This window comes from Anticarsia gemmatalis, chromosome 23, assembly GCF_050436995.1.
Source record: "Anticarsia gemmatalis isolate Benzon Research Colony breed Stoneville strain chromosome 23, ilAntGemm2 primary, whole genome shotgun sequence".
In the NCBI taxonomy this organism is placed as follows: domain Eukaryota; kingdom Metazoa; phylum Arthropoda; class Insecta; order Lepidoptera; family Erebidae; genus Anticarsia; species Anticarsia gemmatalis.
The window spans coordinates 6,616,784-6,643,457 of record NC_134767.1 but is presented as its reverse complement, the minus strand read 5'-3'; the positions used below and the strand labels follow the sequence as shown (position 1 = coordinate 6,643,457).

General features: G+C 33.1%; 1 protein-coding gene across 11 annotated transcripts in view; it reads right to left on the bottom strand.

The window, feature by feature from the left end:
- The window catches only part of Mctp (multiple C2 domain and transmembrane region protein), a 237,975-nt gene that overhangs the window by 26,394 nt on the left and 184,907 nt on the right, over window positions 1-26,674 (bottom strand). For 4 of the 11 annotated variants that reach the window (XM_076129846.1, XM_076129847.1, XM_076129850.1 and 1 more), the window contains exons 5-8: window positions 23,821-23,918; window positions 21,970-22,081; window positions 18,921-19,075; window positions 16,958-17,149 (exon numbers count right to left, since the gene is read on the bottom strand). In XM_076129846.1, coding sequence (XP_075985961.1) covers window positions 16,958-17,149; window positions 18,921-19,075; window positions 21,970-22,081; window positions 23,821-23,918 — 557 coding nt within the window. Of the gene's footprint in view, window positions 1-10,731; window positions 10,998-16,957; window positions 17,150-18,920; window positions 19,076-21,969; window positions 22,082-23,820; window positions 23,919-26,674 lie in introns of those variants that run through there. The other 7 variants (XM_076129853.1, XM_076129856.1, XM_076129857.1 and 4 more) reach the window with 4 other exon arrangements.

Sequence of the window (26,674 nt, the reverse complement as noted above, 5' to 3'; positions counted from 1 at the left end):
GTTCAATTCTCGAGGTAAATTTCTAAAGGGCACGGGTTCATACATACCTTGAACTGAACAGTAAAGCCTGTGTAAACAGAAGGTGTTAACAGGAAAACTTCCATACAAACATATAGTAACGATATTTATAATGGTGTAATATTATCTTCTATAGATTTAGGTATAAATTTGTTTGATTATTTTTTCCATTTTTATAGTTTTTTTTAAGAAATAGGTGTTATATTTACTTCATTTCTTTCCGCGGTTTAGACAGTATGCACATTGCACAATTCTCGAAGTTCATTTCCCAGGACGATGATTTTAAAGATATTTCTTAATGTTATAAATGCGAAAGTGGTGTATCTGTCTTTGATGCTTTCAAAACTAAAATCGTCAAAACCTTTTTGATTAAATCACGTTTAGAGATAGGCTACATTTTTTTTCTTTCTAAAATACAACTCCAGCACTAAGATTTGCTCTTGTGCCGCGGGGTCTTTTACAAACAATGGACACAAAGTACGACCAGACCCGAAACGACTATTTGTGGATCACACAAATAACTGTACCGTGTGGGAATCGTACCCACGTACTCCCGACGCAATGTACGGGTACCGGACAATTTTAACGCGTGCGGAACCGCGTCTGCCTATTAGTACCTTTGGAACATTTAGCACTATACCCTCTGTTTGTAACGCACTTTTTATCCGTCATTATGTACTCATAATGACGGATAAAAACTGTAAAGGTGTACTCACCTTTACAGTTACACTTTAAGTAATATTTATCCAGAGATAAACTGTAGTTAGCCGGTGTTTGCTAATCACTCGACCTTGTGTGTAATGTTCAGAGTGGTCGTTATGTATGCTTAGATGATGAGGCAATGAACACATAATATCACGCCTTTTATACCCGAAGGTGTAGGCAGAAGTGTATGAAATATACCCATATTTTGCCATTTGCAATGTTTGTCTAATGTAATAGCGGACGAGTCATATAGTCATTTACCAGGCTTTACTGAGTTCCCGGCTACTATTGAGCAATATTCTAATATAAATTGGAAAAGACCAATAGTACTTTGCCCAACCCGGGAATTGAACCAGAGACCTCATGATCAGCAGTAAACAGCACTACCTCCTGCACCATAGAGGCAAGGCAGCCATGTTCAGTCAGTTAGGCACATGAGGCAATGTATACCACATTATATGGTTTTACGACAACAGAGTATGCCAAATCATTGTTTACTTGTCTTGTTAGAAATAGTTAAATAAATCATTGTGCAGCCAAATTGTTAACATTGTATGGTATATTTCTATGCCAAAATTCATTTTGATTTGCTTATAATAATGACGATGATGTATGTAACAAAGTAGATTTTAATTATTTCAATTTCTGCTTTAAGTATGTCCTGGGTCAAGAGGATTCACACAAAGACTCCCGAACTAGATTACAATCTAACAATTTCACATAATTTTTTTGTCGACACACTTAACCAAAATAAGATCAATGCTATGAAAAAATATTGGTGCTAATGCAGGATTATTAAACTCTATTGATTTCGAGAATAATCCTCTGATTCGAAACAAAGAATAATTTATTGGTCTCAATCTCAAATGATGTGTACTAAGTAAGAATCGAGCCACGACTTCTTTCATCGACATTATTTCCTCTTCAAAGCACAAAGATGTTGATACAGATTTGGACATGTAACAGATGGATAAGACGTCTTAATAAGAAACCCTTTTCTGAAGAGGCCTAAAGATTTTCTTATGTGGGTACGATAGAGGGTCGATGCTTCGTAGTAAAGACTTTGAGACTTTGAAGAAGTGAATTTGATGTATAAATTAGTCCTTGCGTAAAAAACTGACAAAAATCTATACGTAATCGTACAGTATTTGAATTCTTTTTACTCTTTATTGTCCCACTACTGGGCAAGGGTCTCCTCCGAGGAAGTGCTGGAGTCCACTACCGAAAATACACTTAGAATTAAATTGCTAAGCTTTCAACTAAATAAATAAATAAATAATAACCCTTGCCCAGCAGTGGGACATTAATGGGTTAACATTAATGTCCCACTGCTGGGCAAGGGTCTCCCCCCGTAATGAGGGAGGGGTTAGGCCTTGAGTCCACCACGCTGGCCAAGTGCGGGTTGGGGACTTTGCATGCCCTCAATAAATGTATTAAACAAATTTTAGGCATGCAAGGTTTCCTCACGATGTTTTCCTTCACCGTTGGAGCATGTGATAATTATTTCTAATACACACATAACTTCGAAAAGTCATTGGTGTGTTGCCTCGGGTTCGAACCTGCGACCACTTGCGTGGGAGGTGCCAACTTATACCACTCGGCTATCAACTAAATATAAATGGTAAATTTCATATCGTTCATAAGTTTTAAACTTAGTCAGCATACGGCCACGGCCAATGTACGCTGCGCCGAAACGTCAGGCATTCTAAGGAAAAATGCGTATTCGCGTTTTTTCAGGATTCTATTATTTAACTCGGTTCAGCGGTTAAGATAAAAGCATAAATACAAATTCAATGTACGAGTATGTAAGACAGTGCAGTAAACGAGAACATATAATTTTAAGGTTCAACACTAAATTTAAATATACTACGTACTTAAAACAATAATGGGTGCACGGAAACGTTCATACAAGATGATATTTTGTACAAACAGATGTTACAAACTTAAACTTTGAACAAAGCTATTATTGTCCAACATATCTATTAGATTAGGGAATGATCTTGAGCGTGTATTTAGAGGAATGTTGTATGCATATTTTATTAGTAATTTAAAAAACTAAGTTATTGCCAGTAGCTCGATTCTCTACCACTATCGACAACGGAGAACCGGCTAGCCTTCGAGAAATTTTGTATGAAAATCTGATCAGCGCCTCTAGCGGGCGTCGTAAAAAATATTTTTGCAGAACATTCGAAAAAAAACAGTTGTACAGAATCGTGTTTCAGGTCCAGTGTCGTACGGTGTTTTTAGAACGAATTTAAGAAAAAAGTCGAGTAGCCATAGTGCTAAGTATATTTTTGTGTATCCCTGGCTTCCACCGATTTCAAAAGGATCTTTTTTTTTTACTTTTTAATTTTAAGAAGAAAGCGATCCTTCCTTAATAATCATTTTACCATTTATTCGTTAGTTAATCTCATGTAAAGGCAATAGGAGTTAAAACATCCTCATTTACATTGTTAGTGTTACTTTGTGATTGCATCACGAAAGGTATTTCTAGCTTAAAACTCCTTATAAAAGGTTTTAAGGCCTAAACTGTATTTCATACTAAACTACGTACGTATTTAAATCTGACCTTTGAAACGGCTTTGAATGTCTATTAACCATTTGATAATGATTAAACAAACAGAGTTTGCTAATTTGATCAGAATGTGTGAACAGTTAGCACCATTCAGTTTCCCTCTTCCTATAAAGTTTATTCAACTGCGTTTGTAAATATTTCCTATACACGTGACTGCCATGATATATTTACCTACTATTATCGTAAATAACAAACCATATGACAATGATTTGAATAAATCTGCTTATGTTGTTATTATTGTGTAGAAAAAACTGTCTCCTAATAGAACCATTTATTATTTTTATCATTCGTTAATTCTACCAATCCTTGTTATATTATATACATATTTGAAAATTTGTGGCAGTATATAAATATATGTAAGACTCCAAGTATATGTAAAACTGGATGGATTTTTATGAAGTTTTGTATACTGATAGTTTATAACCTAAATAAATACGTTGAATATTTTTTTTCCCCAGGAAATCTTTTCACGCGGACGTTTCCTTTCCTTAGGTTTTTTATTTTTCGTCCTGTGAGATTTTATCAAATATAGGTCAGCTGTTTTGACCGTAAGAACGATGAACAAAATGTATGTTCTTTCATCAACAGCAAGCCAAAGAGGAGGCAGGCCGAAATATTATTAATATTTTCACGTTATTCTAAAATGTTTAGTCCTGTATTATATTAATGTCGATCCCCTTGCCGCAATACCGGGCACGTTATTGAACTACAGGCTTCAAACTTAGTTAGTCCATAACAGAGTGTAGTAAATTTGACCGGTGTAAACTGCTACTGTAGTTTAGTCACGGTATTCCCAGGTAGGACGAAGTTTTGTATGCAAAGATAGAAACTTCTATAGGATACGGAACTTAATGTTAAAAATACGAAAATCTGGATTTTTATCTTAATGTTTTTTGAAATGTGATGGACAATATAAAGTTATTACAATTTTAAATCGTAATCTCTCGCTCATATTGTTCATATTATGTTACAATTCTTGCAACATAATATGAACATATTCAATGAGCATTAAAGTTAGCTTTATTGTTAAACCATTTCACATTGCAAAAAAAATACACATTTGACTCTTTAACTTATAATTCTGAAACGATACTTTTACTGGCTAAATTATTAAAAAGAAATCCATATTATGTTATTTCTTCGCGGTTATAATAAATATATCAAAACAAATTAGAATTATTAAATGAGATTTAGTCAAATTGAAATATAAATATTCTAATAACTAATTGGTTTCACTGTTTGTCCGAATGAATACTCGTAATTTTCACAATTCAGAATAGCTTTATATACGATTCCAGATCAAAATACTGAGTTTATAACTCACTGTATACAAGTCTTTACACTACCAGTTAAAAACTAAGTACCCTGTCAACTGCCAATGACTGTACTTGGACCATTGACGTCATAATAATATGTACACGTCGTAAGCCATGTGCGTTTACTCCATCCATATCCATACTAAGAATATAATGATAACCTTTTATGACGCTATCTTAACTGGACCGTGTATTATATTAATACTATTTATGTGCTCTTGTACTTTGATCTTAATAATTATAATCAATTAACGATTAATGTTTGAACTCATTTCGTAGCTAGCCAGCGTGGTGCACTCAAGGCCTAACCCCTTTCTCATTGCGGGAGGAGACCCTTGCCCAGCAGTGGAACATTAATGGGTTTATTTATTTAATGTCTTCATCCAGGCAACATGACTGTATCTAAATTTAGTTAGCCATGCATCTCTAAAGTAGTTGAAATAAAATTAAATGTTTTGTGTTTTAAAATAAGTCATTATTATGTTGTACAACGAGAAAAAAATTTAATTTGACTAAATTTTATTTCACTTATCCTTGAATTTCAAAAACGTCTGACATTTAAATAGTTGCCTTTTGTCATTATATTCTTTTCATTTTATGGTAATTATGTTATATTTTTACCGGATAATATCATTATAATGATATGTACCGAAATTATTACTATAAAATAGAGTGAACACTTATAAAACTATAAATAGCAGTTACTTATTTATAAATATTTACAACTTATTCAAATGGTCAGTAGAAGTACGTACTTATGCTAAATTATTGCAAACCAACGAGCATGAATCATTTTAATATGTCATTCAAAGTATCCTCCCATGAAAGTGAATGGCGTCATTATACAGAATGACACTGTATTGTTTTACTAGCTGACTGACCTGGTTTTGCTTGGGTACCAAGTTTTCATTATCACTTCTTTCTCGTCATAATCATTATCATCACAAAATACAATGTTATATGTTTAATATAAGCCAGCTTGTGATAATCTAGCGCCGAAACGTCAGACAATCCAGAGTGAAATGCATGTTTGCGTTAATTCCCGTATATATTATTTCATCCACTTTTTAAGCAGATATATGGCTGATTTATAAAAAAATAAGTAGCTTACATTTAGTTTTATGTATTCAGGTATCTACGTGTTAAATTTTATTAAAATCCGTTCAGCGGTTAAGCTGTAAAAGCTTTACAGACATACAGACAGACAAACAAACAGGCAGACGAAAATCAAGACAGAATTTAAATTATTTATACGGATATGTAAGTATGGATTGATAACCTTTTAAGAATTACGTGTGGTGAATAAATCATAACAGTTTACTGCGCTTGCATTAAGAAGTATTTGTTGTTTTTAAATATCATATGGCCAAAAAACAGGGGTCAAAGGCCAGACAAGGACATCATTATCCTTCAGATATCCTTAAAGTCTGACGGTAATACAAATGTCAAAACTTTGTTTGTTTATTAAACCATATAAAGACCGAGTTTATATGTTTGTTTTAAAGCTACTACACGTTAAAACTGCTGAAACGATAAGGATAACAGATGTGAAATGCACCGGTGGTTTATTGCTTGATTGCTAAATAATATGTTTTTTACAAAAGTTTTCAAGCAAGATTACTTTAGCTATATTAAGTTTTTTATAGCATACTAACTATATGCTTTTATCTTCATACTAGCTGTCTGCCCGCGTGGAATTTCACCTTAGTGGGGAAGTTTCCAGAAATCCTCTCTTAGTGCTTCTTTACACTTTCTAAGGAATTTTGATACCAAATTTCAACTTTTGGCTATTTTGGCTGTACGTTGTTCATCAGTCAGTCACCACTTACAATTACCACTGTATGAACCGGTAAGTAAGTATAAAAGCGACACATCAGACAAATAAAAAAATCCAATCTTTATCGACAATATAAAAAAAAATATAAAATTGTGTTTGTATATTTTTTTTTGTCTGGCTAGATCTACGCATCGCTCAGGACTCAGCCAGTATGTCCCAGTTGTGTTTATGGAAGGTCAGAGCACATAGCCCGTAAACGCTTCAGCATGCTGGAACGGAAGTTATCAAGCAATCCTGAGCTGAAAAGGCAGTACACTGAGGTTATACACGAGTATGTTCAGTTGGGACACGCTGAGGTTGTCCCTAGTGCAGAATTGAGAAATGATGCTTTTAGCTTTCTACGATTTTCGTGTTTGTATAAAAAAAACACGTGTAAATTATTACAGTTCTCATTGTGGTCTAAATCTTAGACACAGTTATTCTAGTCTAATTTACAACTGAAAGCGTTTCCTCGTATGCTGTACGAGTATGATCTCTGGGGAATGTATTCAAATAGATCTCGTCGCGTATTGTGTACCAAAATAGTTGTATGGAATAGAATCAGTTAAGAATTTTTATATGAGAGCTAAGATTCGAACTGACTTATAAATAATGCTTATGAGGATTGTATTCATGATAAAATCGGAAATAAGTATACTCAAGACAATTAATCTTTGGAGAATTTTAATAATATTGACATTTATAGTTATGGTCGTGTATGACAAGATCTATGGATGTGAATGTAGCATGGAAAGTTTGTAAGGATCGTACCAAGTGGCGTTCTTTGCTCTCTGCCCAACCCGATGGAGAAAAAAGGCTTGATATAATGTTTGTATGTATGAATGTACTCGTATGACAGTTACAATGGACACCTTTATCAAAACGCAATAAACTAGCGGTGTATGGCATTGATACTGCGCAGAATTGTATGTAGGGAAATAAAAAATGATTATTGTGAATGAAACAGATTTAAGCACCCACCGTGATCTAATTTATGTAAATTTTAACTCAACGCTACTATAAGATATAATAACTGTCTAACTATACCATATAAGCAACTGCTTTTATAGAGAAGTACAGTCTGCGACCAAAATAAGAATCAATTTCTGAATCACCCAAAACGAATATAGAACCAAAGACATATAAATAGCGAAATGGCGTCATAATATTCCCTTTAACGTAATAGGAAATAAATCACTTAAGTGCGATTAAATGGCGGTAAGGAAAACCCAATAATACTGCATCTTTTAATTAAGAAATACACTGTTGTATGACTTTTTTTATAAGGGATTTTTGCCTAACAAGCTTGGTTTATGGAAGTTCCGATGAATCGTAAAAATATGTTATTAGTGAACAGGATTGTAAACAAATATTATAGTCAATTTGCAAAAATATTTATGCAACGTTACATTTAAAATTTTAAACTGACCCAGTAACATAATCCTGCTAATAATATAAATACGAAAGTTTGTGAGTATGTATGTATGGATGTTTGTTACTCTTTCACGCAAATACTACTAAATTGATTACGATGAATTTTGGCATGTAAGTAGCTGAAGGCCGAGAATAATACATAGACTACTTTTTATCGTGGAGTTCCCGAGGGATCAGGATTTACACGGGAAGGGTTTACATGCGGACGAAGTCGCAAGCGGCCTCTAGTACATACAAAATACCATTTTCTAACTAAAGTAGGCAGAGACCAAAGAACATCATCTGATACGATCCTTACAAACTTCTCTTGCCTTATACAGATTCACATATCTTGTCATACAGGACAACATTTTAACCTAGTAACATTGTACTCATTTTTTATTTATTAAACAGCAATAACTTAATTGTGATAAAACGCTATGCTTGTAAGATAGTTTTGTAGTCAACAATCAGTCGTTATGTAATTTCATTGATAGAATTAAATACAACATGATATATAAAAAAATATGTTTAGGCTTATATTTGTACTACTAAAATTCGGCTTTATTAACTAACTAGCTAATAACATAAAGTTTTCCTTCCCACACGAATTCTTGTTAAGCCCAATTTCCAATGAATTTAACAATAAGTGAATCATAAGCAAGTCGTAAACGATGAAATAATTGACATGGTTTATTTAAGCTGTGGTTTAGTTTACGTACATTTAACTGTATCTTATAGTGTAATTGTTCATTAATTCAAAATATGATTAGGAATCACATGCACAATCAAATATACGTACATTATGGTGAACTTATTTAATATCATGTTATTGAAAGTTGTCGATAAACCAACATACACGCGTAAAATAATATAAAAATATTCCAAATTTACCTCTTTTTTCGTATATGTATTCAAATTCAAAATTCAAATTCAAAATATTATATTATTTCGTAAACTTTTAACGAATTATTTGAAACAGTCAGTATATTGTATTTTTTGTTTTTTGTATGTATGTATGTCTATTCCCCGGTTTTTGAGTGCATTTAGCGGTTTAATGGTAGTTTATCTATTCAATAGCGTTTTTTATATGAGTTTTAACGCTATTGAATAGATAAACTACCGCTAAACGTACCTTAGAAACCGGGGGTATATAAATGTCTGAGAATCAGAAATATATGTACAACAAAAGCCGTGGCAAACAGTTTTTTAGCTCTCTTGTAAAATAAGTGATTCTCACTTACGTCTTTGTTACCCTGGGGCTACGCTGTGTCCGTAATGTCTGTATTGTTTTGATTATTTAAACGAGATAATTCCCAATGTTGACAAACAAATTGCAGCTTTGATATTCATTATTACCTCATTGTAAATAATTATGTTTTGATCAAATTTGATATGACAAGTTAATTAAACGTGTAGTTTAGTATAACTTTTATCAATTACCTACCTACATTTGTATTTGGTTCAATGTTTTCCTTTACAAGTTGTCAGAAATTAAATTCTACATTTAGGTATAGTAATTGAATGAATAATTTAAACATAACCTGTTATATGATTATGTTCTTATGTTAAAATACGTATTTTCAAACAACAAAACATTAAAAAATAATACTCTAGAAATAAGAAGTATTCTGCACTACAAGACATTAGAAAATAATAGCTACCGAAGTAAGTAATAAATGCCATCAAAAACATTCTGTAAAAACCTCAAGTCTCGCCGTAAAAAGTTGTGAGATCTATATAATACCAAGTCGATTAATCTATTTAGTCTCTACTTAAAGGACCTTTTGTCTTAAGTTATTACGTATGTTATTATCATGCCAATTAAAAAAAATACTTTTAAAACAAATAGACCGACCTGGCCATCGCATGATTTGATTATTAGTATGTATCACACTACACAGCACGACGAGAAGTTAATGCTCCTGAAATGCTAATAGCGAATTTGTGTTTTCGTGCGATGACCAAGTCGATATATTTGTTTTAAAGGTATTTTTTTTAATTGGCATGATAATAACATACGTAATAACTTAAGACAAAAGGTCCTTTAAGTAGAGACTAAATAGATTAATCGACTTGGTATTATATAGATCTCACAACTTTTTACGGCGAGACTTGAGGTTTTTACAGAATGTTTTTGATGGCATCTCACTTCTTTTTGTAGAGCGAACATACATAAGTCCAATTTGTATGGAAAGACGTTTTTTTTTCATAATTCAACATATTTTCCTATGGGAATGTTGTTCAGTTTCATGGGCTAAACACCCTTACCCGCCCTATACCCCCTCCCGTTATGCTTCATATAGTAGGTACCTATTTACACCTATTTATTTTATTTTCTACAGTAATAATAATTCATTAACTGCAAATGTAACCTTGTAATCTTATACATTTATATGGGATTACAAAGTTATTGTTGCAGTTGGTGTATTTAGAAAACTGGACCGAAATTAGAAAATATTAAATTTTTCCCATGATAAAAACACTAAACCCTATTTGTATTCTAAATTTTAAGCTTCTAAGTCTGCTAGAAGTACCTTAGACTTTTGATGATCGGTGAGTCAGTGAGTCAGTGAGTCAGTGAATCAGTGAGTGACAAAATTCAAAATTTTAACAAGTTGTCATTCTTAAACTACTGGTTCAAATTGACTGAAATTTTAAATATACCGTGTTTATACAATGACTGATTAGTTGCTGAAAATCCAGGCTTCTTGTTTTATCCACAACGAAATTATAGGGGTGTCAAAAACAGCCCGAATTGCTTCGAGAAAAGGATGTTACGGCCGTGCCGCTTTTTTTTGCTCGACTTGCGGGGGCACTTCCGTGCCCCCAGATATAGCAATTTGTTCGTCTTTAAAGTAATAACAGTAATTATTGAAATAGCAAACATTAAACCGTAAGATGTCCGTGTTCCAGTGTATCCAAGTTTCAATTACCACTTAAACCGGCAAAACGCAACACTTTTGTTAAAAAACTTCCAAAACACTTTCACTTCACTATTACTTCACAATATACACAAAACACTATAAAAGACTACTACTACTACTATTTAAATTATTATAAATAATACTTAAAAACACATTATCAATTGATTTATGATTTTATTTCGCGTAAATAATAACCAGTTCGTGTAATAAGGCGACGCGCGCGCACCTCGACGGCGTCGTACAAACTAAAATAAGGTCAGCATTGCACATGGCTGGTTCACGAAGTAGTACAAAAGGAACATTTCTGTCTGGTTTTTTGGCCAGTAAACTGACAATACCTGTTTTAAGTCATTTTATCCTTTTATCAACATACATTTTTGTATTATTTACATACATATAGGTATAATATCACGCCTTTTTCTTATAGTAGTAGGCAGAGACTAAAGAAAGCAACTTGGTACGATCCTTAAAAACTCCCCTTACCTCATTTACATCCATACTATTTGTATTGTTTTTACGTACTAAAGTAAATAATCCGTGTGTGTATTTGTAGGTCAGTTAATTTCTTTATGATAGCTGGTTTCTATATTTGCGTTTGTATTTCCTTGTGAGTTAATTGACAGTCTCCAAATGATGATTAGTATTTGACCTTGGAAATGATCTGTGTGCGTATATGGTAGCGATGTGATTCATAATAGAATTGTAAGATTTCGTAACAAAAATAGGCCTTATAAATAGTGTTTGAATCGCACTATGTTTATTTAAACTCTTCAATTGTTTTGCGGGCATATTTTAAGTGCGCTAGTTGCGAGCGGGTTGTAAACTTTATGAGACATAGAGGGTAACTGCTGTAACTATTGCAGCTTCTCCTAATTTGTAGAAAGGTAACATACTTATTTCAATATATATAACAGCATTTAAAGATTTTTTTACTAAAGCACCTCTGAACTGAGAATCGCCCATTTTTCACCAACTTTTATACAAAATCATTAAAGATTCGACATTATTAACTGATTTTACTTTTTATACCTCTGTCCAGTAGTTTTGAAACAAATTAATTATTGTTCTGCATTTATTTTGTTTAACAAATACAAATGTGTAAAATACCTTTACAGTAAGGTATGTCTGCGCTCTTTCAAGGACAACTGTCAATTAGCTGATAGAATTTTATTAGTTCGACATGAATTGTAAATTATACATGCATGTACGCTATCTGATGTGATGGATCTAATAAATGAGGATAATTTAAACATAATTTCTAGTAATAAAGCGTTTTTATATGTCTACACGATCGTTATTTACTTAATTTACCGTACACAGTGCTGGTGTGGCCGTGTTTGTTTGTTTGTTTGTTTGAACGCGCTGATCTCAGGAACTACTGGTCTGATTTTAAAAATTATTCTTCCGTGTTAGATAGCCCATTTATCGAGGAAAGCTATAGGCTACATATCATCACGCTACAACCAATAAGAATGGAGTACCAGTAAAAAATGTTACATAAACGGGGAAAATTATGACCCATTCTCTCTTATGTGACGCAAGCGAAGTTGCGCGGGTCAGCTAGATATAAATAAATGCATGAAGTACTACATGCAACCTTAAAATGAAAGCTAAAAGTATATAACGTCTAAGTCGCAGAAATCCTTGACCGTCCTTTAAACAAGGAAACACTACAGTAATTGTATTCTCCTAAGTGATTACTGTAATTTATCAAAATACATACAATTTACCTCATACGCAATTAGTCTAAATATCGATCACGCGAACACTGGTAATATCTTAGTGATTATTGTAATAGACGCTTGTTTACTGAACATCATGCAGTTGTGACGTGCCAATATACATATTTCTACTAATTATGTTCGAGCTGATACATTTCTTGACGGCATGAAAAGTCCCTAAGCACCGGTTCCCACTTGTCGGGTGTCGGATCCGAATATTAATTGGAGGTTTTAGTAGCAAAGTATTTTATATGAAGCTATTCACATTTATCGTAAACCATAATGTTCGGATTAACCCCGTGAACCATGCGCAACCCGCACTTTGACCAGCGTGCTGGAATCACACAGACAGCGATAGCGTATTACGCCCAGAATGCCGTTTTTCTAGTACTATCGATTACCGACAACCGACTAATTATCTATTTTGTATGAAAACCAGATCATCGTCTCCAGTGGGCACCATACGAACTAATTTTGCAGTACATTTTTAATGTCAAACTCTCGATACTCCATAGTTTCGACTGTAAAGAATGGCTCAACATTACATATTAGGCACCTATCCAGGAAGTAAATTTGTTTGTTGTACCATAACCTGTCACGGCACGCACGACTGACATAAACCGTAACTCTAAAGCACGTTTCCCATAATCTGAAACACGGAACACCAAAACAGTAGGTAATTTCAACAAACTACTGTTGGCTTAGTTTTATCTCTTAATTGTTCTATTAACTAAGTTTAGCTAACTATGGTATGATGTTATGTTTATCTTATTTCATTGTTAGTATTACTAGTTTAATTGGATTAGGCTCGATTTCATATTTTCCTTAGACTGCCATAACAATTTTTGTTAATTTGAATAAGGCTAGATGTCATTTTTTTATAGACTTCCATAATAATTTTCGCAATTAGAAGGAACAATAATTAATTGGCAATCATAAAAGTAAGGACTGTTACCAAAATTCCTGTAATTTGATACACAATATGTTCGTGTCGCGATTTCTATATTGTTGGTCACCTTGCTGCTACGATTGTGAGAAGAGACTATAGGTTTGATTCTCAGACAAAACATGAATTATGCTATTTATCCCCGGTTTCTGAGGTACATTTAGCGGTATTTTATCTATTCAATAGTGTCAAAACGACAATAATAGATAAACTACCGTTAAATTTACTCAAGAAATGTCATAATTGTATTTGCAAGAGACCCTTTTGAATTTATTTCGAAAAACTGTTTGGAGATTACAAATTAACCCTTTAATAGTATAGCTGATACAAAACAATCAATTGCTACAAAGAACATATTATTATTATTACTCTAGTACTTGTATAAGTATGCACCGTGACGGGTGACGTGACAGGTATCAGCAGAGCGTAAACTGTAGTTATGTGCACATGAGACCGAGCCGTTGTGCATGACGGCCTGCACTATTGCGTCTAGACCATGTACTTAACTGATGATTGAGTTGATAAGTACTGGGTTATAGGCTGTCGAATTATTGATTCGTCCTTTTAACAACTTTTGTAGTAGAAATCTGTTCTCCTCACGATGCTTTCGTTCAGGTTTAATTATTTCTAATACACTCGTCACTTCGAAAAGTCATTGATGTGTTGCCTCGGGTTCGAACCGCCGACCAATTGCGTGTGATGCCGACTTTCACAACTCGGCTATCTCTGCCTGTATAATAATGCAATTGAATAGCCACTTAGCCCCTTGGTGGTAAGGCAACGAGCTACATTTTATTTTTCACAAAATCTCAGATGTAGTGGTAAAATGGAAGCCTAAAATTGCCAAGAGTTATCGCTAGTGATAATATATTTAGAATCCATGTTTCTTGTACACTATTGCACTTGAGGTGAGGTTAAACATAAACAAGACAAACATCAAAATAAATAGTACAGTTAACTTTATTTCTGATAAATGTTTTGTATTTTGCTCCAACGAACAAAAAAACCTATCAGAAATCTTTGCCAAAGAAATAATTTCTCAAAAACTTTAGAGGAACAACCATAAAATATATTTTGACCGTTACATTATCGGACACGGGGTTTACGTTTCTTCCAAACTTCGCAATCAGAGTAGACTGTCCGTTAAACTTTTATAACTCGGGTCTCTTCGATCCGATTCTAGGATCGCAATAAAATTTTACGGGTCCATATCTGTTATGAAAAAAAGCGATAAAAGTTTACGTTCAGGAAAGGTAAGGAAATTGGATGAAACTTGAAACAGGTACGAAGGTTGTACGCGATAACGTTTAATGGAGACGGAGAAAAAGAAAAATCTAGTAATTATATTAGAAGACTTTTAGGCCTTAACTAAATGACGGTGACAACAGCGGCGGTTTTAAGACAGGATAAGTTTCCAGCGTGTGTTAATTCATTTTTGTACATAGTTTTCTCCTGAGTTTTTGTTCTATGTAAGAGTAAGTTTGATTATTGAAAAGCTTTTAATGATATCATCCATATCCCGAGATACATGATTTAGCAAACACTGCCTCAGACGACTTTTCAAACACACTTAAAGTTATAAAAAATGCTTATGTTTAAAGGCATTTTCACGTTGTTGCCAATGGGATGCTTTACATAGAGACAAACTTGGTTTAACACGTTATTAGAAAGGAAATATGAAAGTTTAATTGAGAGTCGCCCAAGGAAGTATTCTAGGGCCAGTACTCATGAGCCTAAGGACACATCAAAATTTTCGTTTGTACAATACCTAAGGAATCCACAGCCATAAAGGACTTATTCTAACAAAAACAAAGGACGTTGTGAGTAAAAGGAAATCCATCTTGAAGGTCTTATGTAATCAAAGTAAGCTCACGTCATTATCTCAGGACGTCGAATTTCCGTTGCTCGTATATCGTCTTTGTACGTGTACTTATTCTTTGTTATGTGCCTGACGTATCAAATGTGGTATATTTTTTTCTCATATTCTATTACGAAATTAGATCTATGACAAGAATAATTTTAACGATTTTCTTCTGTTGATATTTTTACATAAGATATTATATGTTTTCTAAATCTTTGCAGTTGACGCTTTCACATAAGTTTAAATGCTTTAAGTATTTAATATTCAACGTTACATTTGTTAAGGTTCATAATAAGGTTATAATTTTTAACGTTACCTTTTACTTGCAGTATATCACAAATGAGTAAATAATATATGCATACCGTATGTGAATTGATGTGCGATGTGATTTTTTCACTCTTTCTTAAAACAAAATAATTGATTCGTAAATCTACGACTAACGTACAAATGTACTATCGAACCAACTGATTCATGACCCATTTTGCCGATAATTCGCTTGACACCGTCAAAACAGTAAGAATTTCGTCTCTATCGTCAAAGTTGCACTTAGGACATTTTAAACATGCATACGACTGTGTTATGATGTATCTACGACTACATACAACTTTGACCTTTGTTATTACAGTGCGTAGATACGTTTTCGATAAATCACTCTTAATTTGAATGTAGAATGTAAATAGTCTAAACTCTTTTCACTACGAAAAAACCTATTTGTGTCAAATATCAAATAGCACGTCATTTAGAAATCTGTGAAACGATTAGGGTAACCATTACAGTCATTGCCCATCATACAGTGATTGCCAGTGTTAAGGAATAATACTTTTATTTTAATTTCTAAAGTAACCAGTTTAAATTAATTGCGATATACATATGTCACTTTTAGAATATTGGTAACATTTTTAATTTATAGAACTCATGTCCGACGTTTGTGCGACAGGTGTGTAGTTCGAAAAGAAAAAGTAAAAGTTTGTTGCAATATTTGTTAAGGATAACACATTTGAATTAACAGTATTCGCTAGTATTTATGGTTTTTAAGTGTTTTATATTGAATTAGTATAAAGTTATTGAAACAAAGGACTGATGTTCTTTTAGAAAGAATATTTAAGTTGCGTTTATAATAGAGTTTAAGTCAATGTTTTACTAAATAAAGATACTATTGACCAAAATTGTGTATCAATTCCTTAACCAGGTAATAACTATGCTGGTTACCCTATATTATTAAATTTTTATAGTTACATTATTTCCTATAATGGCCGAATAAACCATGCCCTGAGTGGGTATCGAACCCACTCCTGACGCGTCGCAGTCGTAACATCAACCCACTACGCCACGGAGCCTGTTGAAAACGGTAGCAAAGCATTATTGTATTGGCGCACAAAGATTTGTCGCAATAATGACAGATAACAATTTCATTACCAAGGAAACGAAAGGTTCAAGCCAATTTCGACCTACGCGTATATAGACGCGTTTTAGAAAATGAGCACATGGTGGGTCATGATTCAGTTTGTTCGATAGTACTACTGCGACTGTAAAGTAAATAATTACCACGAACAAATCATCTTACTCGCGTTGTTTTTTCGGCACTTTTTACTACTTCCCAACAACAGTTTTCGTCACGGGGTTGACTTGTAGTATCCTTATAGTAAACAAATTCCTTACCTGTTCCTTATCTTCTTGTGACTTTGGCCATAGTGTTACATTCAGCACGATCTCCCCCATATCCTGGTTCGGCTTGCTGGGGTCCCGGACACAGAGCACCAGGTCCTGGGTCCGACCCAACTCTAAAGCAGTCAGGTCGAGCTGACAGGACCCCATGAAGTCGTCTTGAAGACCCCAGTCGTAGTCGAAGACCTGCAAAATGGAAGAGGAATTATATAAAATAGTATTTATCATCAATTTAGCATCAATACGTACTAAGAAATTAGAATTTAAATAAGTAAAGGTGAGATAGAAACATATTTTTGTTAAGAGTTTACTCAAATTATGGGGAAATTCAGACTGTCCTTGGAATATAACGAAACAAGTTGTCTAGGTAACGAGGACAGAACTAAAATCCATAACATCAGTTGTCGACATTTATTGTATTACTAAAATTGCAAGCAACCTGGTTAGTAGGATTATACTAAATTTCCTCCCAGTTGAATCGTTGAATTAAGCTTCCGACAAGCATAATGTAGTATGCAAAAAATACTATTCTGGATACATTCGCTGACTATAAAAGATTCTTTATTTTTCGACGAAATTGCAATTTGCTTTCTGAAGAAGCTACGAACTAGGATGATATTATTTCTTGTGAGAAATAATGAATCCAACAGCTTTCTTTTTACGAGGAAAGCATTAGAATTCATTGATTTTCCTGGAACAGACGGTGCTGGGTGCATCTGCGTTATTAAAAACTAGCTGACCCGCGCAACTTCGCTTGCGTCACCTAAGAGAATGGGTCAAAATTTCCCTTGTTTTTGTAACATTTTTCGTTGCTACTCCGCTCCTAATGACCGTAGCGTGATGTTATATAGCCTATAGCCTTCCTCGATAAATGGGCTATCTAACACTGAAAGAATTTTTCAAATCGGAACAGTAGTTCCTGAGATTAGCGCGTTCAAACAAACAAACAAACAAACTCTTCAGCTTTATTATATTAGTATAGATTAAATTGTTCTTAAGGTATGACTCTTTCTTTTGATTTTTAACTTTAATTAGATTCGTATAGTTTTATTGCTTTCTCTACCGTGAGGATGCAACACGCTATCCTTTTTCAGAAATCAGCATTTCCTTAGCACATTTAAAAAACTACTGTCTAATTTTCGGCACTCTGCATAGCTTCAAGCATTTTTTATAACAAAGCAACTGACCGACACTCTCATTTGTTATTTGAAAAAGAAACCAATATATAATTAGATTCAGTAACGAGAAACATTTCCCAAAAATATGGAGTTGAATTATCTCACGCATATTTTGCCGTTTACGTGTAATGGAAGCGAAAAGCCTTCTGCTTTACAAAAAGTATATTTTATGCTCTCAAAGACAGCCCATAAATTATTCCTGAGCAAACTCATGATGTAATATGTTCTACGTTTGATATATTACACCTCCGTATCGTTTAAGGGTCCATATTAAATTATATTCACGGGAAGTAAATTTGGTCCAATGAAAAATTCACTGGGGGTCTGTGGTCACGCGGTTTATTGAGATTATAACGTATTTACGAAAGATTTAGGGGTCCCCGTTTGGTAAGCTTCTGGGCATTTATTTAGGAGTTTGTAATTTGTAATTTTAGCGGTAAGTTTGTTAACCCTGAATAAATTAAAGTTGAGACTTGTGGTCGGCGGAAGCTGGTACGGAAATATAAACAGTCATCAGTGAAATGTTTTTATTTTGAGTTGTAAATTAGGAGCCATTGTAAACTTCATGTGTGGTCTTTGTTTTCTGAAATTATTGTTTGGAATTGCAAAACATACATGTTAAACAATATTTTTTTCCGTTTCGTCGAGTGTATTTTGTTCAATTTTCAATGCTCTGAATTTTACAACCCACTTATGGGAAGAAATGGTGACCTTTTCTAAGTTAAACCATTGCAGCATTGCATATACCTATAGAAAAATCCAAAACCCAAGAAACTCACCTTAATTTGCACCGGTTGAAATGGATCTTCAATAGGAACAGTGAAACACTCATCCCAGACTGGATTGAGGTCTCTATACACTATCCTGGACTTGTGCAACAGCCTCCCTCCCGCCTTGAACTTCACGTAGGGGTCACTCGTGCCTGACAACAAGCCTGGTTTTGGACCCCACAAAACACTACAGTTAGAAGAGGAAAAAGCAAAAATAAATGAAGAAAATGTAAGCTACGGGACACACTACGTTTATCAAATTTTGAATTTCAAATGTAACGGAATTTACTGTCAAATTTTTGAGGTTATGTCTGATTATGTTTGAGTCCAAATAAAATTTTGAAAAGTAATCACTAGAATGGCTCAAAACTTAATTTAAATAAAATAATCTTACATTAATCTGGATAGTATTCCCAGCTAATTTTCTCCTGTTAATTCTGTGTAGTATTGATTGCTTCATCACAAACTTCTACCGGATAAATGAGATTAGCGGGACGTGTTATGGACAAACTTTCTTCCAGATTGGTATTAACAAAGTTATACTGATAAAAATTACGTAAACTTGTTGGTAAATATTTTGGTTTTCTGCTCATTTCTATGGCGTAGAATAGTTTTTTAGGTAGCAGTATTATTTTACTATTTCCTTTTGCGATTATGAATATGGCTGAATCCCAGCCACATTTTTGATCAATCAGCCAATCAATCAATGATTAGGATTTCAATACTTAGGATTAAAGTTAATTTTAAATAATAAAAGGTAAGCTACAGGTGATCTATGGTACGAAAGCAAAAGCGGTATTTGCAGAAATAACTGAATAAAACATGCAAAATAACAATAATATATAATGTGTTTCGTGTTTTGTGTTTGTATGAAAATTTGTATATAATAAAAAAGTTATATATAGCAGAATAAGTCACTAATTTATTATTACTTATATATCATATTATCTTATAAATATAAGCAATTTTATGCTATTGAATAATAGCAATTTCAACTGACCAGGTTTCTGAGTAAAATATTACATACTATTGGACACTTTGCTGCGAGCAGAGCGATAAGATGATTTTCTTCTTTCAGGGATCATAGTCTACCTTGCTAAGTTTAAAATATTACTAAGACATAAAGATAGCACTGTGGTCAATACCTGTCTAAAAACAGATCCTAAATAGTTTAAACAAATATAGAAAATTATAAGTACATTTTTCATTTGCTACGCCGAAAGTAAATATTTATTTGCATCAAGAATCTTTGCATCTTTTTCTCTCTCTTTCAATTCACATAATATTATTATAACTCGACGATTGTTCATCGAGAGTGCGGCCATATCTAAATCTTCATCCAGTACTTATACGATTTACACAATTTGGCCAATTAGAAAAGATTATTACTTCGTATAACATCTTTTCTTAAATCAAATCTGGCACAAGCATTTGGTGTGCAATATTCTTTTTAGCAACAATGAAAAATGTAATGATTTTTATTACTTTTGTGCCAGTATTTGTTTTATTAAAATGGTGGTGCTTGTGAAATTATTTTGTTGTAAATTAATAATATAAATTAATATTATTTAGTGATATTTTATTGGTGTTTTGCTGTGCTCAGCCTAGCTGTCATGTCAGTGTTTTGGTGTGGTTGATTATTGTAGATACTTTTAAGTTTAGTGGGTTATTGTGTGGGTAAAATTAACGGCTTATATGTTAAGAGTTCGAGATTGGCTTTCATAAGAAAATGGAAATCATCTTGGGATACTAACTTAAATAAGACATTTTACTTAGTATGCTATAGTTCTTTATTAGTCTGAAATTTGAAACTGATCAGTTCAGTGATTTATATGATGTTTATACATTATTTGAGTTAATATATTTTTCTTATATTGACGTGAAATTACCTCTCTGAAATAGTTTAGTGGCTCTATGTACCGTTTATATTTCTCCCAAATATATTTTCAAATACAACATTTCTAATTATTGCCATAACAGTGATTTCTGAATAATTCAATACTTTATCGTTTAACCGCTAACCATACAATTTACGCGTCTACATTTTAATAGAATTTCCGACGATATAACTTTTCCAGTGCATTTATTGCAATGCACAATTTAATTTGCTGGAAATTCCTCACCGTCTGAATTGGGTTAGCGGGACATTTTACTGCGTACAGCGTTCAATATAAATGCTTAACTATACAGCAAATAGTTCGTCTAGTAAGTATAATAATGTGGTTTATAATTACGATTATTTGCACCTAAACATTACCTCTTGTAAAGCAATAAAATAAGATACTACAAAAAGGACCGTAAGGTCTATAACTATATCAGTAACACTAGTAATTTATCATCTTTATAAAATAGCAGTTTCTTTCAAACATGAAGGTTTACTTTTTGCAGAGATTGTTTATTAAAAGAAACCAAAATCTGTCTTCCGTTTATCTAATTTCATGGCATATTTAACTTAGACCAAAAGCTAAATGTTATCCTAAACAGGCAAACAGAGTTTAATTTTACACTCAATGCCTTTTTTTGGCGGCAGAAATTATATTTTTCCAGTATATTACGTTTAGCCTAAAGTTTTGGACTGCCAAAAGAAATTTACAGAGCCGCATGATCTAGGTACTTGATATTTTTCCATAATCCTTTTGCTTTGCTTTAAAATATACCTAATTTTTGCCGACGAAGCCAGTTAACCGAAATGAGATTGATGCGCCCGTCATATCTTTGCACACATTTTCCGTTATATATAAGATACGAGAGTCACTAGATCGCATCGGAAGTATATTTTAATTCAAGGCCAATACTTATAAAAGCCGCAACAATTTTTGTTTTCCTTATTTCGGTAGAAGTAACGCATCTTTTTAAATTTTAAGACTGTCGGTCTCTTAGGCAAGGGTATCCTTTCTATCGAGAAAGATTTTTTAATAGCTATTGGAAGTTATAAGTTGTTAAATTTGATAGAATTATGTTTAGTTAAATCAAATTGTAGCCAATATCGAACTCTTTACACTAAAGCCGTTTATTTTACCGTTCAAGTGAACATTAGATAGTGATGATCTCTACTTACCATTTTTGTCCATCGCGACTAGGTTCTGTCCTCTCTTCAGATGTACTCTTAATTGAAAGAACGCGTATTGTCTTAGTTGCTGCTCTCTTAGTCTCTGACCTTCATCAGGCTCCTGAAGACATGAAAACGCTTTGTATATAACATTATATATTACATAGTTTTTACCAGAAAAAAATAAATCCTGGAGCAAAAGGTTATGTATTGATCTAGATTATAAACTATGTACATGTGTACAAAATTTCATGAAATCCGTTCAGTAGTTTATTGCGTGAAAGATTAGCGAAAATATGTATGTACATACAAGTTAGTATTATAAATGCGAAAAGAGAGCTTTCACATTTATAATACTAGCTTTTGTCCGCGATTTTTCCACGGGAAAATATTTTTTAGCAATTATTCGTAGGCAAAAATTGCCTCTCTGATAAGAATTGAAAATCGCGATCGCCGCGACCGAATCGCGATACCGATACTAAATAATTTATTATTTGTCATTGTGAGACAAATTATGATGTTTTAGGTTAATGAAACAGACGTCATTCTCCGTTCTTACCTATTCATCAAACCACTCCCTAACTGCCACGGTTTAATTAATTCATTAATTAGTATTAAGACGTCGGTACTAATCTATTTCTTAGGCTTTAACTAATGGTTTCTTAGTATTTTCTATCTAGGTGTATTAGCACTGACACTTGTGGCCTGGAGAGTTATTTTTTTTCGTTTGATTAAATGTACTTTCTAGAGCTGGCTTGTAGATTTGTCCACACCTTTTTAGTACAAAATATCTATAATATTCTAGTATTTTAAGCGATATTGTCAGACTGCATATGTTTTGTACTTGCTTATATTGTTAAGTCACCTTTAACCCCAAAAATACTTAAAGGTTTTTGAATACTAAAATTGAGTTCAAATACACTTTAATGATTTTACGTTTACGCGAGTTGTTGATATAACAATTTTAGCAGGCACTACAAAACATGACTGTGCATTGCTATTAAACTTTATTCAGGCGCTTACACTACTTATTCCGCAAGATTTTAATTAAGGCTTAAATGTTTTACGTAAAACCTTTTCAACCAAGGAAGTTAATTCATAAAACGAAACTGCATCTTAAATACAAAGTGTTGGGAAGTAACTCGGGAACGAAGAGTGAATAAAGTAGGGATCTACTAACTAGTCGCGCTCATAATTCAGTTAGGTCAGTGGTCTGTTTAAAACTGAATTAAATGGGAGTACATTCAAAGGAAGCTAACGTTCGAAATTTATTTCTTTTGTTGTCGCAGAAGAACGAGATTTCGAAAATAATATTTTTGTGGTAGTATTCAGGAACTCGGAAGTAGTTAATCTATTTATTTAAAAGTAGTTTTCAGTTTAAGGTTTAATGTACTCGGATCTAAGTATACTTGAACTAACGGCGACTAAATAAACCCTTTTTGCAGATATGAAATTACGAAGAGACTCGTGCAGTTGCGTGAAAAAAGTTACATGAGTTGTATGGGTATTTTTATGTATGATAGATTTTATGGAAATAAGTATATCGGCGTAGTAATAAAGTAGTAGCATACAAATATACTTGGGAAATCCTAACATTGGTTAATAGGTAAGTTCTGTAGTGTATGTGGAATTTTATAAATCAGGTACCTAGTTATTAACAGTTTCAAGTTACAATTTTACTATACCATTGTGTGGTAAATCATAACTTACCCCCGGTTTCTGAGTACATTTAGGGGTAGTTTATCTATTCAATAGCGTTTTTTTGTAATTTTGACGCTATTGAATAGATAAACTACCACTAAATATACTTCAGAAACTGGGGGTAAGACAACCATTGGTTGCCAGCATTCGTGTACTTACTAAAGATAAGAGGTCAGCGGGCGGCGGGCGCGGGTAGTGCGCAGGAGTTCCCGACGTGGACGGCGCTGGATCAGTCGACACCTGACGCGTCACAGAATCTGTACACAAAGAAATAATACCATTTATTATATGTACTAGTAATAATTACTGGGAAGTATTTGACCTTATTTTGTAATATTGACAACAAAATATCAAGATAACTGGAGTTATAAAATAATTACTAGGTATTATGTAATAGTATGTAGATTTAGGTATATAATTATATAACTTATATAACTAAATACTACTTAAAAGAACAAAAGCCAATCTTATCAGGCATAAAACCGACAGTTTTGCATTTAATCGGATAAACATTAAATGTACAATAATAGTACAAGATCCCTGGGTGTCCAGCGATACTGGAATGAAACACAGTACCTCAGAGCGAGACAATTTTATTTACAAACAAACAGGGTCTATTTAGTTGACCGTGTAACGAGACTATACCGCGATCTATTTCGACCCCAACGCCATCTATCAAGCATGCAGGTAAGTATGGATAACTTAGACTATGATCCTCGGGACGAATGTATACATATTTCGAATATTAAATGTTCATTGAAATACTGAATAGGTAGAATTTCCGACCTGCCTATAGATGCCATGCCGACTTCGTATAAAACGGCCCTTGGCAACTACACTACATAAACGCACGATAGAAGCATGTAAGGTTTCACTGAGTTGCGTTTTAGTGCAGTTAGTGTTGGTTATGTAAAGAGAAAACCAATAATACTAACAGAATTATGCGTGTGAACATAGTTTTTAGGTTTCAGAATCACGATAGTGTAAAAAACGTAGGTAGTAATAATCTACAATCCCAGGGTTTTTAACGCATTAATAATTTGTTTTTTTTTCTGCTCAAGTACCTATTTTACTTACACTGATTATAGAAACATATTTTTAGTGCAATGTGTAGGGCAATTTTTTATCGAAAAGAAAGTTGGTCGAAAAATATTATGGTAGTTTATAAAAATTATTTAAAAAAGTCTTTTCAAGTGATTGTGTGTGGTTTTTATTGTACATATTATATAAAAAAAAAATATTGCGTGATTTTTATTTTTTGTTTTAGTTCGTTTAATAAAAGGATCTGATTGACCATTTTGATATTAGGTCGGGGAAAAAGTTTTTTCGCATTATAGTATGTATGAACGTGTAATAAGATCTCTTTGGCTTCAAGAATCACAAATGAGTACACGGTTTCTTTGAGTGAGTTCGTAAGGTACCCAAATGTCGAGCTTTTTTGTGTAGAGAAAATATTTTATTACAAGTTCATACATACTATAATGCGAAAAGTCTTTTTCCCTGACCTGATATTATCTTAATTTAATCCTTCCCGTCTCTACTTATTTTCCGTGTCTTTGTTGGTATACTCACCATCTCTCTTCCGGAAGAGGCGCATTCTCCGCCACTTCCTCACAGCGGTTTTAAGTTTCTTCATCAGCACACAATTGAGGAAGGCTTTCGCTATTCGCCGCCGCCATATTGTGCACATCTATCAACTATTGTCTATGATCCTATTGTCTTTGGCCATCACTTTACAATGGAAGTTCTTAGTTTATTGAGAACACATTATTTATTGTTACTGTGGATTTGTACTGTTGAATGAGATTTAAATGAATACTGTAATACACTCACAAACCCATTTAATACAAAAATAATCGCGCCAATCGCCATGTTTTATTGGTAAATAGTTATCTTTACATACTATTTGTTATTCAAATAAAATAAATAAAGGTACGCAATTTTTACCAACTTCTATTGCGTCACATAGTTGTAGTTTTTGTTTTATATTGTATATAATATTTCAAAGGTAGTAGAAACTTTAGTATGGAGTACGATTTTACTTCTATTTCTTATAAAAGTAGTAACCTAAAATATTATCTTTAAATTGACAACAGACGCTGCAATATAAAAAATAAAATGTTCTGCAACTACTTTCAATTATTTTAGACTTGTAGATCTAATGTTGGAATTAGAAAACAACGGAATATGTTCAAAAGAATTTTAAATGAATAAAATATAATACAGTTTGTTTTAAAATGAGCAAAGATAACTACAATAACATTATAATCAGTGCTTAGTTCCAGCTAACCCGGGATGTAGCGATACGTTTATTCTGATAACAAACGAGCGGTTAGTTACAGCTCAATGCTGTTCACATAAATTTTACTAAAATATATGGCCGCAGTAGAATTTTGTATCTATTGCAGGAGTTTTCAAACAGAAATTGTGTTTATATCTTTGCTCATGAGATAATTTTGCTTGTGGAATGTTGCTCTTTCATCTTTGGATAACTATCGGTTTTGTGGTATTGCTGTTATATTAATGTAAAAAATACGTAAGTTAATATAAGGCGTTAGTTCGTTAGTTTTGTTACACTTTGAAATCAGATACTTAGATCTTCTTGGCTTATTTTGGTATTGAAAATATTTTTATGCGTCGTGGAGAAAAAAATAATTTAAAAAAATTGAATGGTGTGGAGATTAAGAAAAAATTTTATAGCACTCGATCGGAACCGCACGGTTCATTTACTAGCAATGTAATTCATGTAGTTTTCAAACAATAATGAGAAATATTTTTCGACACGTATTCATCCATTCGTTTGAAGTACGTTCAAATTACTAATTAACATTGTCACAAAATTACAAAAAGCCCTAAAAAAAATTTCTGCATCCTCAAATTCTTTGAAGTGTGATTAAAACAGTCTTATTTTAGTCCTAGGCTGTAAATCTCTGGTATACAAGAGAGAGCAAATATTTGAGCTTAGACTTATTATAAGAAAGGGAAGATGAAACGGGGTATTTCCTGACGACAC